The sequence below is a fragment of the Ostrinia nubilalis genome, chromosome 14, assembly GCF_963855985.1.
Source record: "Ostrinia nubilalis chromosome 14, ilOstNubi1.1, whole genome shotgun sequence".
Taxonomy (NCBI): Eukaryota; Metazoa; Arthropoda; class Insecta; order Lepidoptera; family Crambidae; genus Ostrinia; species Ostrinia nubilalis.
In genome coordinates, this window is record NC_087101.1 from 10461237 (window position 1) to 10473877 (window position 12641).

Consider the following 12641-nt stretch of genomic DNA (forward strand, 5'->3'; position numbering starts at 1 on the left):
CGTGGGCGTCAGCATCAGCCCTGACATCGATGTGGGACAGGTAATGTGGTGGACAACTCTTGAATATGGCATCTCCAGGTGTGTACACCCAGCGTCATACATGGGAAGCCTGCTATGTCATCCATGGCGCGTGCGCGTGACATTGATGTTGGACAGGTAATGTAGAAGAGAACTCTTGAAAAAGGCATCTCCGTTGAAACTCCAAGCGTCATATACGTGTCGAGCCTGCTATAGCATCAACGGCGCGTGCGCGTGCGAGGTGGAACTCGACGTGTTAACGGGACAGCACGCCGTCACGCGCGTGGACTTGGTTGAGGATGTGGGCGTCAGCATCAGCCCTGACATCGATGTTGGACAGGTAAAGTGGAGGACAGTTCTTGGAAATGGAATTTCCAGATGTAAATCTCAAGCGGATTACATGACGAGCCTGCTATAGCATCCGCGGCACATGCGTGTGCGAAATAAAACTCGACGTGTTAACGAGACAGCACGATGTCACGCGCGTGGACTTGAAACAGGACGTAGACGATATCGATGTGGGACAGGTAATGTAGAAGAGAACTCTTGGAAAAGGCATCTCCGTTGAACCTCCAAGCGTCATATACGTGACGAGCCGGCTATAGCATCCACTTAACTAGACGTGCTAACAGGACAGCACCTCGTCACGCGCGTGGACTTGATAGAGGATGTGGGCGTCAGCATCAGCCCTGATATCGATGTAGGACAGGTAATTTGGACAACTCTTGAAAATTGCTTCTCCAGATGTAAACTTCTAAACAAGTCTTAACTTGAAGTGACGAGCCCGCTATAGCGACCACGGCACGTGCGCGTGCGAAGTAGAACTCGTGCGAGATGGAACTCGACGTGCTAACGGGACAGCACGCCGTCACGCGCGTGGACTTGATAGAAGATGTGGGCGTCAGCATCATCCCTGACATCGATGTGGGACAGGTAATGTGGAGGACAACTCTTGACAATGGTCTCATCAGGTGTGTACACCCAGCGTCATACATGGGAAGCCTGCTATGTCATCCATGGCGCGTGCGCGTGACTTTGATGTTGGACAGGTAATGTAGAAGAGAACTCTTGTAAAAGGCATCTCCGTTGAACCTCCAAGCGTCATATACGTGTCGAGCCGGCTATAGCATCCTCGGCGCGTGCACGTGCGAGGTGGAACTCGACGTGTTACCGGGACAGCACGACGTCACGCGCGTGGACTTGGTTGAGGATGTGGTCGTCAGCATCAGCCCTGACATCGATGTAGGACAGGTAATTTGGACAACTCTTGAAAATTGCTTCTCCAGATGTAAACTTCTAAAAGAGTCATAACTTGAAGTGACGAGCCCGCTATAGCGACCACGGCACGTGCGCGTGCGAAGTAGAACTCGTGCGAGATGGAACTCGACGTGCTAACGGGACAGCACGCCGTCACGCGCGTCGACTTGATAGAGGATGTGGGCGTCAGCATCAGCCCTGATATCGATGTAGGACAGGTAATTTGGACAACTCTTGAAAATTGCTTCTCCAGATGTAAACTTCTAAAAGAGTCATAACTTGAAGTGACGAGCCCGCTATAGCTAGCAACTATGACGCGTGCGCGTGCGAGGTGGAACTCGACGTGTTCCGATATCGATGTGGCACAGGTAAAGTGGAGGACAACTCTTGACAATGGTCTCATCAGGTGTGTACACCCAGCGTCATACATGACAAGCCTGCTATGGCAACCATGGCGCGTGCGCGTGACATTGATGTTGGAAAGGTAATGTAGAAGAGAACTCTTGTAAAAGGCATCTCCGTTGAACCTCCAAGCGTCATATACGTGACGAGCCGGCTATAGCATCAACGGTGCGTGCGCATGCGAGGTGGAACTCGACGTGCTAACAGGACAGCACGCCGTCACGCGCGTCGACTTGATTGAGGATGTGGGCGTCAGCATCAGTCCCGATATCGACGTGGGACAGGTAAGCGGACGAATACTTTTGAAAATTGCATCTCCAGGTGTAAACATTGATGTGGGACAGGTAATAGAATAAAGCTTTTAAAATACAAATCTAATAACTGAGTTGTACTGGAAGCTGGAAACATTGAAGTTTCGGATAGATCCCGTTTGTTCTGCGACCTATTATTGATATCATTTGAAGGAGCTCGTGAAGCACTTTTAGGATTAGTAACCATTTCTTAGATATCATGTATAGTTTAGAAATAAGAGATCAATTATCGTTTCCACCCTGTATAGAGCTCTATAGCAATGCCATAATCATCAGGTCATTTTGTCTCTACTGTAATATCCATTTCTAATTTACCAGAGGCAAATGGAGGAGTTGGCCAACACTCTCCACGCTAATAAACTTTTATGAGCTAACTAAACGCGATTCTCTCATAAATTGAAATTCATCAATAGTATCGTCATAAGTAGTTAACACAGATTTTAACACTAAAATTCCTTAGATCGAAGGCGCGTTCATAATGGGACTCGGTTTATGGACGAGCGAGCAGCTGGCTTATGAACCATCATCGGGCCGCCTGCTTACGGACCGCACCTGGACCTACCACCCGCCAGGTGCCAAAGACATTCCCGTGGACTTTAGAGTGGCCTTCCAGAAGAACTCCATCAATACTGCCGGGGTTCTGAGGTCTAAAGGTAAGTTGATTATGATCAAGCGGCCGCCCGCGAAATCGTACGCGTGGATCCCGTTTTACCCCCTTAGGGGTGGAGTTTCGTAAAATCCTTTATTAGCGGATGCCTACATTATAACATCTGCCCATTTATCGAGGAAGGCTATAGGCTATACAACATCACGCTACGATCAATAGGAGCACAGCAATATGAAAAATGTTGCGAAAACGGGTTTTCACGCGTACGAAGTCGCGGGCACAGCTAGTATTTACATATTTAATGTAGAATGAGAATCTGTGTTGCAGTTTCACAACTTTACCATTTTTGATGAATTTTGATAATAATTACAAACATTGATCTGAATTCATGATTATTACTTCAGTCATTAGAAACTGAGGTGCGATTGTGTAAAGTTGTTCATGGATGGACAATGAATACAATTGATCATCGATCGTATATCTAAATTCGAATTGTGTAATTTTGTCCATTCCATGAAGACCGAAAAGTGACCGGTCGTATATAATCGTTTCATGGATTTGCGTTTTATTAATGAAAAACATTCGCTAAAACTCATTATTTTTTAACAAATAACAAATGAAATCCATGTTCAAATGCAGTTTTTTTTAATAAAATTTTATGATTGCACCTTAATAACATACTTTTATTCATAAAAACATTGAATTCGAATTAAAAATTTACCTCTGCAAATCATATAACCAAACGCATAGAACGAATGAAATACGAGTTCCACTACCCGCCCCCAGGTGGCATACATACTTTAAGGCTAGGCAGGCTAAGTTGAATACTACTCTACAATAGGTGGCGTTAATGGACTACGAAAAACGACGTGAAATGCTTACTTCTTTTTATTTATTTATACTTTAATGCCAAAATTTTAACCTAAGGCGAACTTAATCTCACATTTAATAAATTATACATAAATAAGTGTTTTGAGAAGTAGTATTTTAATCTATGTTCTGTGAATGACAAGTGTTATCTGTCAAGTGTCAAAAAACTTGAAAAACTTTTACGAAGTTTTTGAATTATGTTAAATTTGTTTATAAACACAAGTAAGTATAGATTATTACACTAAATTAAGGCATTCTATCAAAAATGAAAACAACCCAAGTTTCAATAACTACTCCTGTAACTTTGGTTTCTTCATATCAAATAATCAATTTCATTTTCAGTGCCAAAGGCAAGAAAATTGCCCACGCCAGATGGAGACCCAGCTAAATAATGTAGTAACAGCGCGTGGTCATGTGATGAGGGTTCCTTGACTTGAGTTCTGGCGCAACACGTCCTGGGCACTAAACAAGATTGGGGATTGGACGTCTAAAGAGGTGCAAGCCTGGAAAACGGTAAGGCCTATTTTATTGACATTAACCAATAAACTGTTCAACATACTTACACAACATAACATTATTATGACTCTTATAATGCGAACAGCTAGGGACTGGAATTTGTTGCCTGCTGCTGTCTTTCCCGAAGACTATAATCCGGGTGTTTACAAGGCGAGAGTGAATAGGCACTTACAGCGCAGATATGTACCATCCTAGACTGCATCCCACTTAACACTTGGTGCGATTGTGGTCAAATACCTGCCTCGTTATGCTTAAAAAAAACAGTGACTAAGATTTATCACAATTTTTCAGCCACATTCTAGCTAGCAGCTAACATGTTTTTTTTGTTTCTCATTGCAGCTCTCGTCTTGCTCTACAGCACTTGCACTTGTCCCACCATCTACCAGTGTTGGAACTCTTCCGATAATTACCCACACCCAGGTGGAGAATACTCCAGTTGCTGCTACTGCTACTCTAAAATATGTAAGTTAAATAATGGAATATGATAATGTATGTTTATATTATTATTATGTATGAACAGTATGATTTATGTTGCACAAATAATGAAGGTATTTTTAGTAGCTTTTGCCAGCGGCTTCACCCGCTTAAAATTTAGTTTGTCACAGATTGTCATAAATTATAGACTGTATGTTAATCTAGGTTACAAACAATAATACTGTTAAGTTTACACAAAATCCGTTCAGAAGTTTTGGCGTGAAAGAGTAACAAACATCCAGACATTATGACATCCAAACTTTCGCATTTATAATATTAGTAGGATAATAGATATGTGTTGTAGCTATATCCTAGCTAGCAGCTAACATGTTATTTTGTTTGTCATTACAGCTCTCATCTTGTTCTACAGCGCCTGCACCTGTCCTACCATCTACCAGTGTTGGAACTCTTCGAAGTGTATTAATGATTATTATTTTAGTAACCATAAAAGTTTAAAACAATACATTTTATTGCATAATTATTTGTTAGAAAAAACGACAAGTACAAATGAGTAGGGAGGCTGTTGATTTTTCATGGTTATTTTATATCTTGTTGATTGTTCCAAAAAAAAACTAAGTTTTCAAGAATGCTGTGATTTAAAGTACCTATAGTATTATATTTAAAATAAAAACTTAGTTTGTAAAGAGACGAAGGCTGACCACAAAAGAAGTACTTATAGCTGTCTGTGTCTGTGTAAAGAATTTAAATAAAAAGATGTGTACCTATATTTGAACAGTTTTCTTTATTTTATTAGTCATTTATTCCTGTAAATAAGCCCACACAGGGTACTTTTACATGTCCCAACATAACTTTACCCTACCACTTTGGCAGTATTGTGGGTTAAGGCTGATTAAAACGTGTTAAGTAGGTACCTACCTAACTACTTTATTGACTTAATTTCAAGTAATTAATTGCGTAGTAGTATAGTACAAAACTTAGTGTTGATGAAAAAGAACTCTTGTGTCTCACTAAAACTTATTTCCATTAACACCAAGCACTCACCGCTTACCACACTTTATCTTTCAAAGAAATAAATTAACAATTTGCATACGAGGACGAGGATAGAATTACACCTCCTATGAGAATTTATACGATTATCATGAGTTACGAGTCACCGCAATCATTTGACATTAGCAATGGGCTCATGAAACTTAGACAATTCGAATTTTCTGTCAAAATCATATTCATCATTCACTCATCGTATAAAATTACGATCAAATCGTTATCATATCGTTATCGTTTTATGAACTCCTTACACAATTAGAATTAGCCGTTTGACACATCATAACGTACGTTATGAACTGTCAAATCAATACGATTGCCTTAGACAATCGCACCACTGATTAATCTATTAACACGATTAACAAGCTAGGATGATCATTCCATATTATTGGAGATCTAAATCTAAATGTTTAGATAAATAGTTCTTTAAAAACCAGGGTGCATATATCCCTGTCTTTTATTCAGCCTCCAAAAAACTATTTACTATAGGTCAAACGCTTAATCACTCAATGCCTGATGATTTATGCCGGTCAAACGTCAGCGAGACCTCAGGGGTGGAATTGTGTAAAGCAATCGTAATCATTTGACAGTTCATAACGTACGATAAAGTCAGATAAACAAAGCGTTTGACAGAATAATCGTACGTTATGAACTGTCAAATGATTACGATTGCTTTACACAATTCTACCTCTGTGGTGCGATTGTCTAAGGCAATCGTATTCATTTGACAGTTCATAACGTACGTTATGATGTGTCAAACGGCTAATTCTAATTGTGTAAGGAGTTCATAAAACGATAACGATATGATAACGATTTGATCGTAATTTTATACGATGAGTGAATGATGAATATGATTTTGACAGAAAATTCGAATTGTCTAAGTTTCATGAGCCCATTGCTAATGTCAAATGATTGCGGTGACTCGTAACTCATGATAATCGTATAAATCCTCATAGAGGTGTAATTCTATCCTCGTCCTCGTATGCAAATTGTTAATTTATTTCTTTGAAAGATAAAGTGTGGTAAGCGGTGAGTGCTTGGTGTTAATGGAAATAAGTTTTAGTGAGACACAAGAGTTCGTTTTCATCAACAACTAAAGCACTTAAAGCTGAGTTACACGTGTTAAGTAGATAAGTGTTTTTCACTTAATTTTACGTGATTAAATTGCACGTACTTAAAACACAATCACAATCTAAATTTTGACTTGAAACTTACTACTAAGTTTTGTACTATACTACTATGCAATTAATTACTTAAAATTAAGTCAATAAAGTAGTTAGGTAGGTACCTACTTATCTACTTAACACGTTTTAATCAGCCTTAACCCACAATACTGCCAAAGTGGTAGGGTAAAGTTATGTTGGGACATAAGTGCCCTGTGTGGGCTTATTTACAGGAATAAATGACTAATAAAATAAAGAAAACTGTTTAAATATACACATCTTTTTATTTAAATTCTTTACACAGACACAGACAGCTATAAGTACTTCTTTTGTGGTCAGCCTTCGTCTCTTTACAAACTAAGTTTTCATTTTAAATATAATACTATAGGTACTTTAATCACAGCATTCTTGAAAACTTAGTTTTTTTTTTGAACAATCAACAAGATATAAAATAACCATAAAAAATCAACAGCCTCCCTACTCATTTGTACTTGTCGTTTTTTCTAACAAATAATTATGCAATAAAATGTATTGTTTTAAACTTTTATGGTTACTAAAATAATAATCATTAATACACTTCGAAGAGTTCCAACACTGGTAGATGGTAGGACAGGTGCAGGCGCTGTAGAACAAGATGAGAGCTGCAATGACAAACAAAATAACATGTTAGCTGCTAGCTAGGATATAGCAACAACACATAATATCTATTATCCTACTAATATTATAAATGCGAAAGTTTGGATGTCATAATGTCTGGATGTTTGTTACTCTTTCACGCCAAAACTACTGAACGGATTTTGTGTAAACTTAACAGTATTATTGTTTGTAACCTAGATTAACATACAGTCTATAATTTATGACAATCTGTGACAAACTAAATTTTAAGCGGGTGAAGCCGCTGGCAAAAGCTACTAAAAATACCTTCATTATTTGTGCAACATAAATCATACTGTTCATACATAATAATAATAATATAAACATACATTATCATATTCCATTATTTAACTTACATATTTTAGAGTAGCAGTAGCAGTAACTGGAGTATTCTCCACCTGGGTGTGGGAAATTATTGGAAGAGTTCCAACACTGGTAGATAGTGGGACAAGTGCAAGTGCTGTAGAGCAAGACGAGAGCTGCAATGAGAAACAAAAAAAACATGTTAGCTGCTAGCTAGAATGTGGCTGAAAAATTGTGATAAATCTTAGTCACTGTTTTTTTTATGCATAACGAGGCAGGTATTTGACCACAATCGCACCAAGTGTTAAGTGGGATGCAGTCTAGGATGGTACATATCTGCGCTGTAAGTGCCTATTCACTCTCGCCTTGTAAACACCCGGATTATAGTCTTCGGGAAAGACAGCAGCAGGCAACAAATTCCAGTCCCTAGCTGTTCGCATTATAAGAGTCATGATAATGTTATGTTGTGTAAGTATGTTGAACAGTTTATTGGTTAATGTCAATAAAATAGGCCTTACCGTTTTCTAGGCTTGCACCTCTTTAGACGTCCCATCTCCAATCTTGTTTAGTGCCCAGGACGTGTTGCGCCAGAACTCAAGTCAAGGAACCCTCATCACACGACCACGCGCTGTTACTACATTATTTAGCTGGGTCTCCATCTGGCGTGGGCAATTATTCTTGCCTTTGGCACTGAAAATGAAATTGATTATTTGATATGAAGAAAGCAAAGTTACAGGAGTAGTTATTGAAACTTGGGTTGTTTTCATTTTTGATAGAATGCCTTAATTTAGTGTAATAATCTATACTCACTTGTGTTTATAAACAAATTTAACATTAATTCAAAAACTTCGTAAAAGTTTTTCAAGTTTTTTGACACTTGACAGATAACACTTGTCATTCACAGAACATAGATTAAAATACTACTTCTCAAAACACTTATTTATGTATAATTTATTAAATGTGAGATTAAGTTCGCCTTAGGTTAAAATTTTGGCATTAAAGTTTAAATAAATAAAAAGAAGTAAGCATTTCACGTCGTTTTTCGTAGTCCATTAACGCCACCTATTGTAGAGTAGTATTCAACTTAGCCTGCCTAGCCTTAAAGTATGTATGCCACCTGGGGGCGGGTAGTGGAACTCGTATTTCATTCGTTCTATGCGTTTGGTTATATGATTTGCAGAGGTAAATTTTTAATTCGAATTCAATGTTTTTATGAATAAAAGTATGTTATTAAGGTGCAATCATAAAATTTTATTTAAAAAAACTGCATTTGAACATGGATTTCATTTGTTATTTGTTAAAAAATAATGAGTTTTAGCGAATGTTTTTCATTAATAAAACGCAAATCCATGAAACGATTATATACGACCGGTCACTTTTCGGTCTTCATGGAATGGACAAAATTACACAATTCGAATTTAGATATACGATCGATGATCAATTGTATTCATTGTCCATCCATGAACAACTTTACACAATCGCACCTCTGATTTGTATGCTCTGTCACGTCATACTTCAGGCATTGACTGAGCAAAGCACCAGACATATAATCTGCCTAATTAAAAGAACTGGGATAATTGTACAAAATAAAACTCATTTAATCACTATCACTATGTATTAAAATAAAAGAGATCATTATACTATCACTATGTATTACAATAAATGAGATCATTCATACTATCGCTAAGTATTACAAATACAATAAATATTAATATCTAATGAGATTATATAGTTTTAAATTCTACTCTAAATAAGCTTAGCGTAAATAAGAATACATATACATAATTCACCAGTTGCAAAATAACATACAGAAAATAGAAGCGAATTAACTGTTTTATGAGCACATTCACATTTACCACATCAGTTTACATTTTACTTCAAAGCTTCCTCTCTTTTAGTTGTCATTTTGGAACTTCCTATTCTCAAGATGGATTGAGTTCCATTTTTACTTGCACGGGCTGGTGCTTGTAGTGACTGCAGTTTTCAAAATAGGTGGATAGTTTTACACTTCTAAGTCACCTCAAAGTTGTATAGAATCGTTACATCGTCAGCCATAATCATGCCACAGTTCTTTACATTAAAAGGTGTTTTTGAAAAAATTTAGCTTACTTCAATATAACACTCAATATTTCTAACATATACGTTTTAAAGCCATAAATATAATGTTGGCTTTATAAAGTAAGTACATAGTATATACTTAAATTTATTTCATTTCTATTTCTTGTGAAATATTAATTACGACTTTATCCGTGTCCATTCCAACTGCTTGTTTAATTTTAATGACGAATTTTTGTTGACCGTTGTTCTCTGACCATTGCATTTCTGTAGATGATGATGGGAAGTTCGAGCGAGTCTCAGGTGGTGTGTGGAATGATGCATCATTATCAAACGGCTCATCTTTAATTTCTTTTTTGATGTCCAATTCTTGATTGAACCCTTGTACATTTGGGCTACTGTTTTGACTTGATGATACAGTATTTGTTTGAGTCTCATATGACTGTTCTTCTTCCTTTATTTCCGGAAAATCAGTCTGTGTACTTTTGTCTTGGAACAAAATACGTGCAAGACATTCTCGTAATTTTTGGTTTTGTGTTTGATTGATTAATTGTTTGAATGATGCAAGGTTCTCTGAAAGAAATAATAATTTTTATTAGGTTTTCATGTTAACATACTTAACACGTCATCTATATATATAAAAATGAAACCCGTTTCGCGTTGTCACGGCATCACGTGTGAACGGCTGAACCGATTTCGATAATTCTTTTTTTTAAATGTTTGTGGAAGTCCAAGGATGGTTCTTACGGAAAAAAATATTAAGAAAATCTCTACGCTAAGGCGGTACGAAGTTCGCCGGGTCAGCTAGTATTTTATACAATCTATATATATAAAAATGAAACCCGTTTCGCGTTGTCACGGCATCACGTGTGAACGGCTGAACCGATTTCGATAATTCTTTTTTTTAAATGTTTGTGGAAGTCCAAGGATGGTTCTTACGGAAAAAAATATTAAGAAAATCTCTACGCTAAGGCGGTACGAAGTTCGCCGGGTCAGCTAGTATTTTATACAATATAACATTATAGCAGAATAAAAATAGAGCTAATCTGATCAAATGTAAATGTTAACACTAGTTTCTGTTCAAGTTACGTTTTACAACCAACTTACCATCATTAAATACTATCTTTTTTTTGGGTTTTGACAAAATATCTATTAAATTTTGTTCCCATTCTTGTTTTGTTTTTTCCTTTTTGGGTGTAATGGTGCTTTTGTTTCTCATTATTCGCGTTGCAAATTTCGATGGCACACAACCCGCTCTCATTCGGATCTGTGACACTGCACCCATCGAACGATATTCAGAATAATTCTCCATATCATGTGGCAACTAAAATAAGTTACAAAACATTAATTTTTGTGTACTTACTTCTAATCTCCTTGTAACAAATACTTGCCATTCCACAGGCACACAATGCATTTACAATATAGCATAATAAATGTATTAGAACAAATAAATTATATTTATAAACAAGATATTTTGTCCATTTAACGATAAAAAAAATTCTTGACACCACACCCGACTACAAAATAATTACTGTTATGATCTATCAGCATTTAAATAAAACAGTTAATGTTAATGAAAAAAATAATGAATAACTTACATTAAAATGATCTTCACAAAAGTACAATTTAGATTGTGGAGGAACATGCTTTGGATCCCTTTTGGCAAGCTGAAGCCACATTATCCTGCGTTTCTCGGTGCGTGGAACGTGAATAAACAACTTTTCCGGCGTTTTTATTGTAGTACTTGCACAATCAGGCACCGCACAAGACTTGAAGAACATAGAATTCATCTTTTAATTCAACAAATCTACAAATAACTTCAGAAGAACTCGATTGTGTTTCTTTGCTAGATGACATCAAAATGGTCACTGGTCACGTGACATAATTTATTGATGTTTTTGTTTTTATCAGTGTTGTTCATCACAAAATAGAATTCGCGTCGATCAATGGGGGCATTTAGCCGAAAATATAATTGTTAGCGCTAATAAGAAAAAAGGCGTTCGTTTAGCGGTAAGCATTTATTCACCAGAATAACGTAACCTATCGATAGGTATTTTTTTCAAATAGAAATTGTGAAAAAAATCGCTATGTCCATAAATCTCAATTTCGATCCATAGTGCCTCACCGAAAACATGCTAAAACGGCGATTTTCATGGCGATCGCCATTTTGCTTACAATTTCCAACAAATTCTATTTTCGTCTAAACGCCCGCAACCTTTAGTCTATGGTCTAACATTTCGGTGTTTTTTAGGGTTCCATAGCCAAATGACAAAAAACGGAACCCTTATAGATTCGTAATGTCTGTCTGTCCGTCCGTATGTCACAGCCATTTTTTTCCGAAACTATAAGAGCTTGAAACTTGGTAAGTAGATGTATATTCTATTAACCGCATTAAGATTTTGATGCAAAAATAAAAATATTGGGGGATTCCCATACTTAGAACTAGAGGTGGGCGCCGATATAAAATTGGCCGGCGGCGGCGCGCCGACTTTTTGACCTCGGCGGCGGCGGCGTCGGCGGCGTGACCTTGTTTGACCTTTGTTCATTAGGTTTTTTTTAAAATCTGCATTTTTAATATCTGCCGTCAATACTAATCAGATGATTTGCAGTTGGTTGGGGTTCGAGCCACTAAAGCAGTGGTTTACCCTAGTAAATTAGCTCTCTTGATCATAGATACTTTGATATTTGGATAGCGGGTTTGGCTGAGATCAGGTTCTCGTGTATTTTCTAAATGCGAGCGTACCAATGTACCGATAAAAGTACCCTTAACATGTAATTTTGAGCTCTTTGGAGGCACATAGTTAATGTTGGATTAGCTGGCTGTAGGTGGAATATTATATTCAGTTCTGTTTTATTTATATTTATGGTCTTTCCATGTGATCCTACGGTCCAGGATTTTAATGCAGGTTGATTGTAACAATGTGTCGAGGTATAAATATAAATATAAATATAATATTATGTAATCAATCGACATTATTTTATGATCAATTGTAATTTGCATGCTAACTG

At 37.2% G+C, this 12641-nt stretch overlaps 1 protein-coding gene and 3 long non-coding RNA genes across 5 annotated transcripts in view; 2 read left to right on the forward strand and 2 right to left on the reverse strand.

The window, feature by feature from the left end:
* LOC135078139 (uncharacterized) overlaps positions 1-12641 on the forward strand; it is a 42493-nt gene that overhangs the window by 25150 nt on the left and 4702 nt on the right. Inside the window, exon 21 of the mRNA XM_063972726.1 lies at positions 2449-2641. Within this exon, the coding sequence (XP_063828796.1) occupies positions 2449-2641 (193 nt within the window). The remainder of the gene's footprint in view (positions 1-2448; positions 2642-12641) is intronic.
* LOC135078141 (uncharacterized) lies at positions 3016-5182 on the forward strand. 2 transcript variants are annotated; one of them, XR_010258571.1, is made up of 3 exons: positions 3016-3978; positions 4321-4443; positions 4807-5182. It is a non-coding gene; the product is annotated as an uncharacterized LOC135078141 (long non-coding RNA). The 2 variants fall into 2 exon arrangements; XR_010258570.1 differs by lacking the exon at positions 3016-3978 and having other exon boundaries at positions 3985-4443.
* On the reverse strand, positions 6885-8573 carry LOC135078140 (uncharacterized). Its single transcript, XR_010258569.1, has 4 exons — positions 8388-8573; positions 8096-8267; positions 7631-7753; positions 6885-7261 (listed from the first exon to the last, which is right to left on the reverse strand). It is a non-coding gene; the product is annotated as an uncharacterized LOC135078140 (long non-coding RNA).
* On the reverse strand, positions 9196-11729 carry LOC135078142 (uncharacterized). Its single transcript, XR_010258572.1, has 3 exons — positions 11231-11729; positions 10740-10956; positions 9196-10205 (listed from the first exon to the last, which is right to left on the reverse strand). It is a non-coding gene; the product is annotated as an uncharacterized LOC135078142 (long non-coding RNA).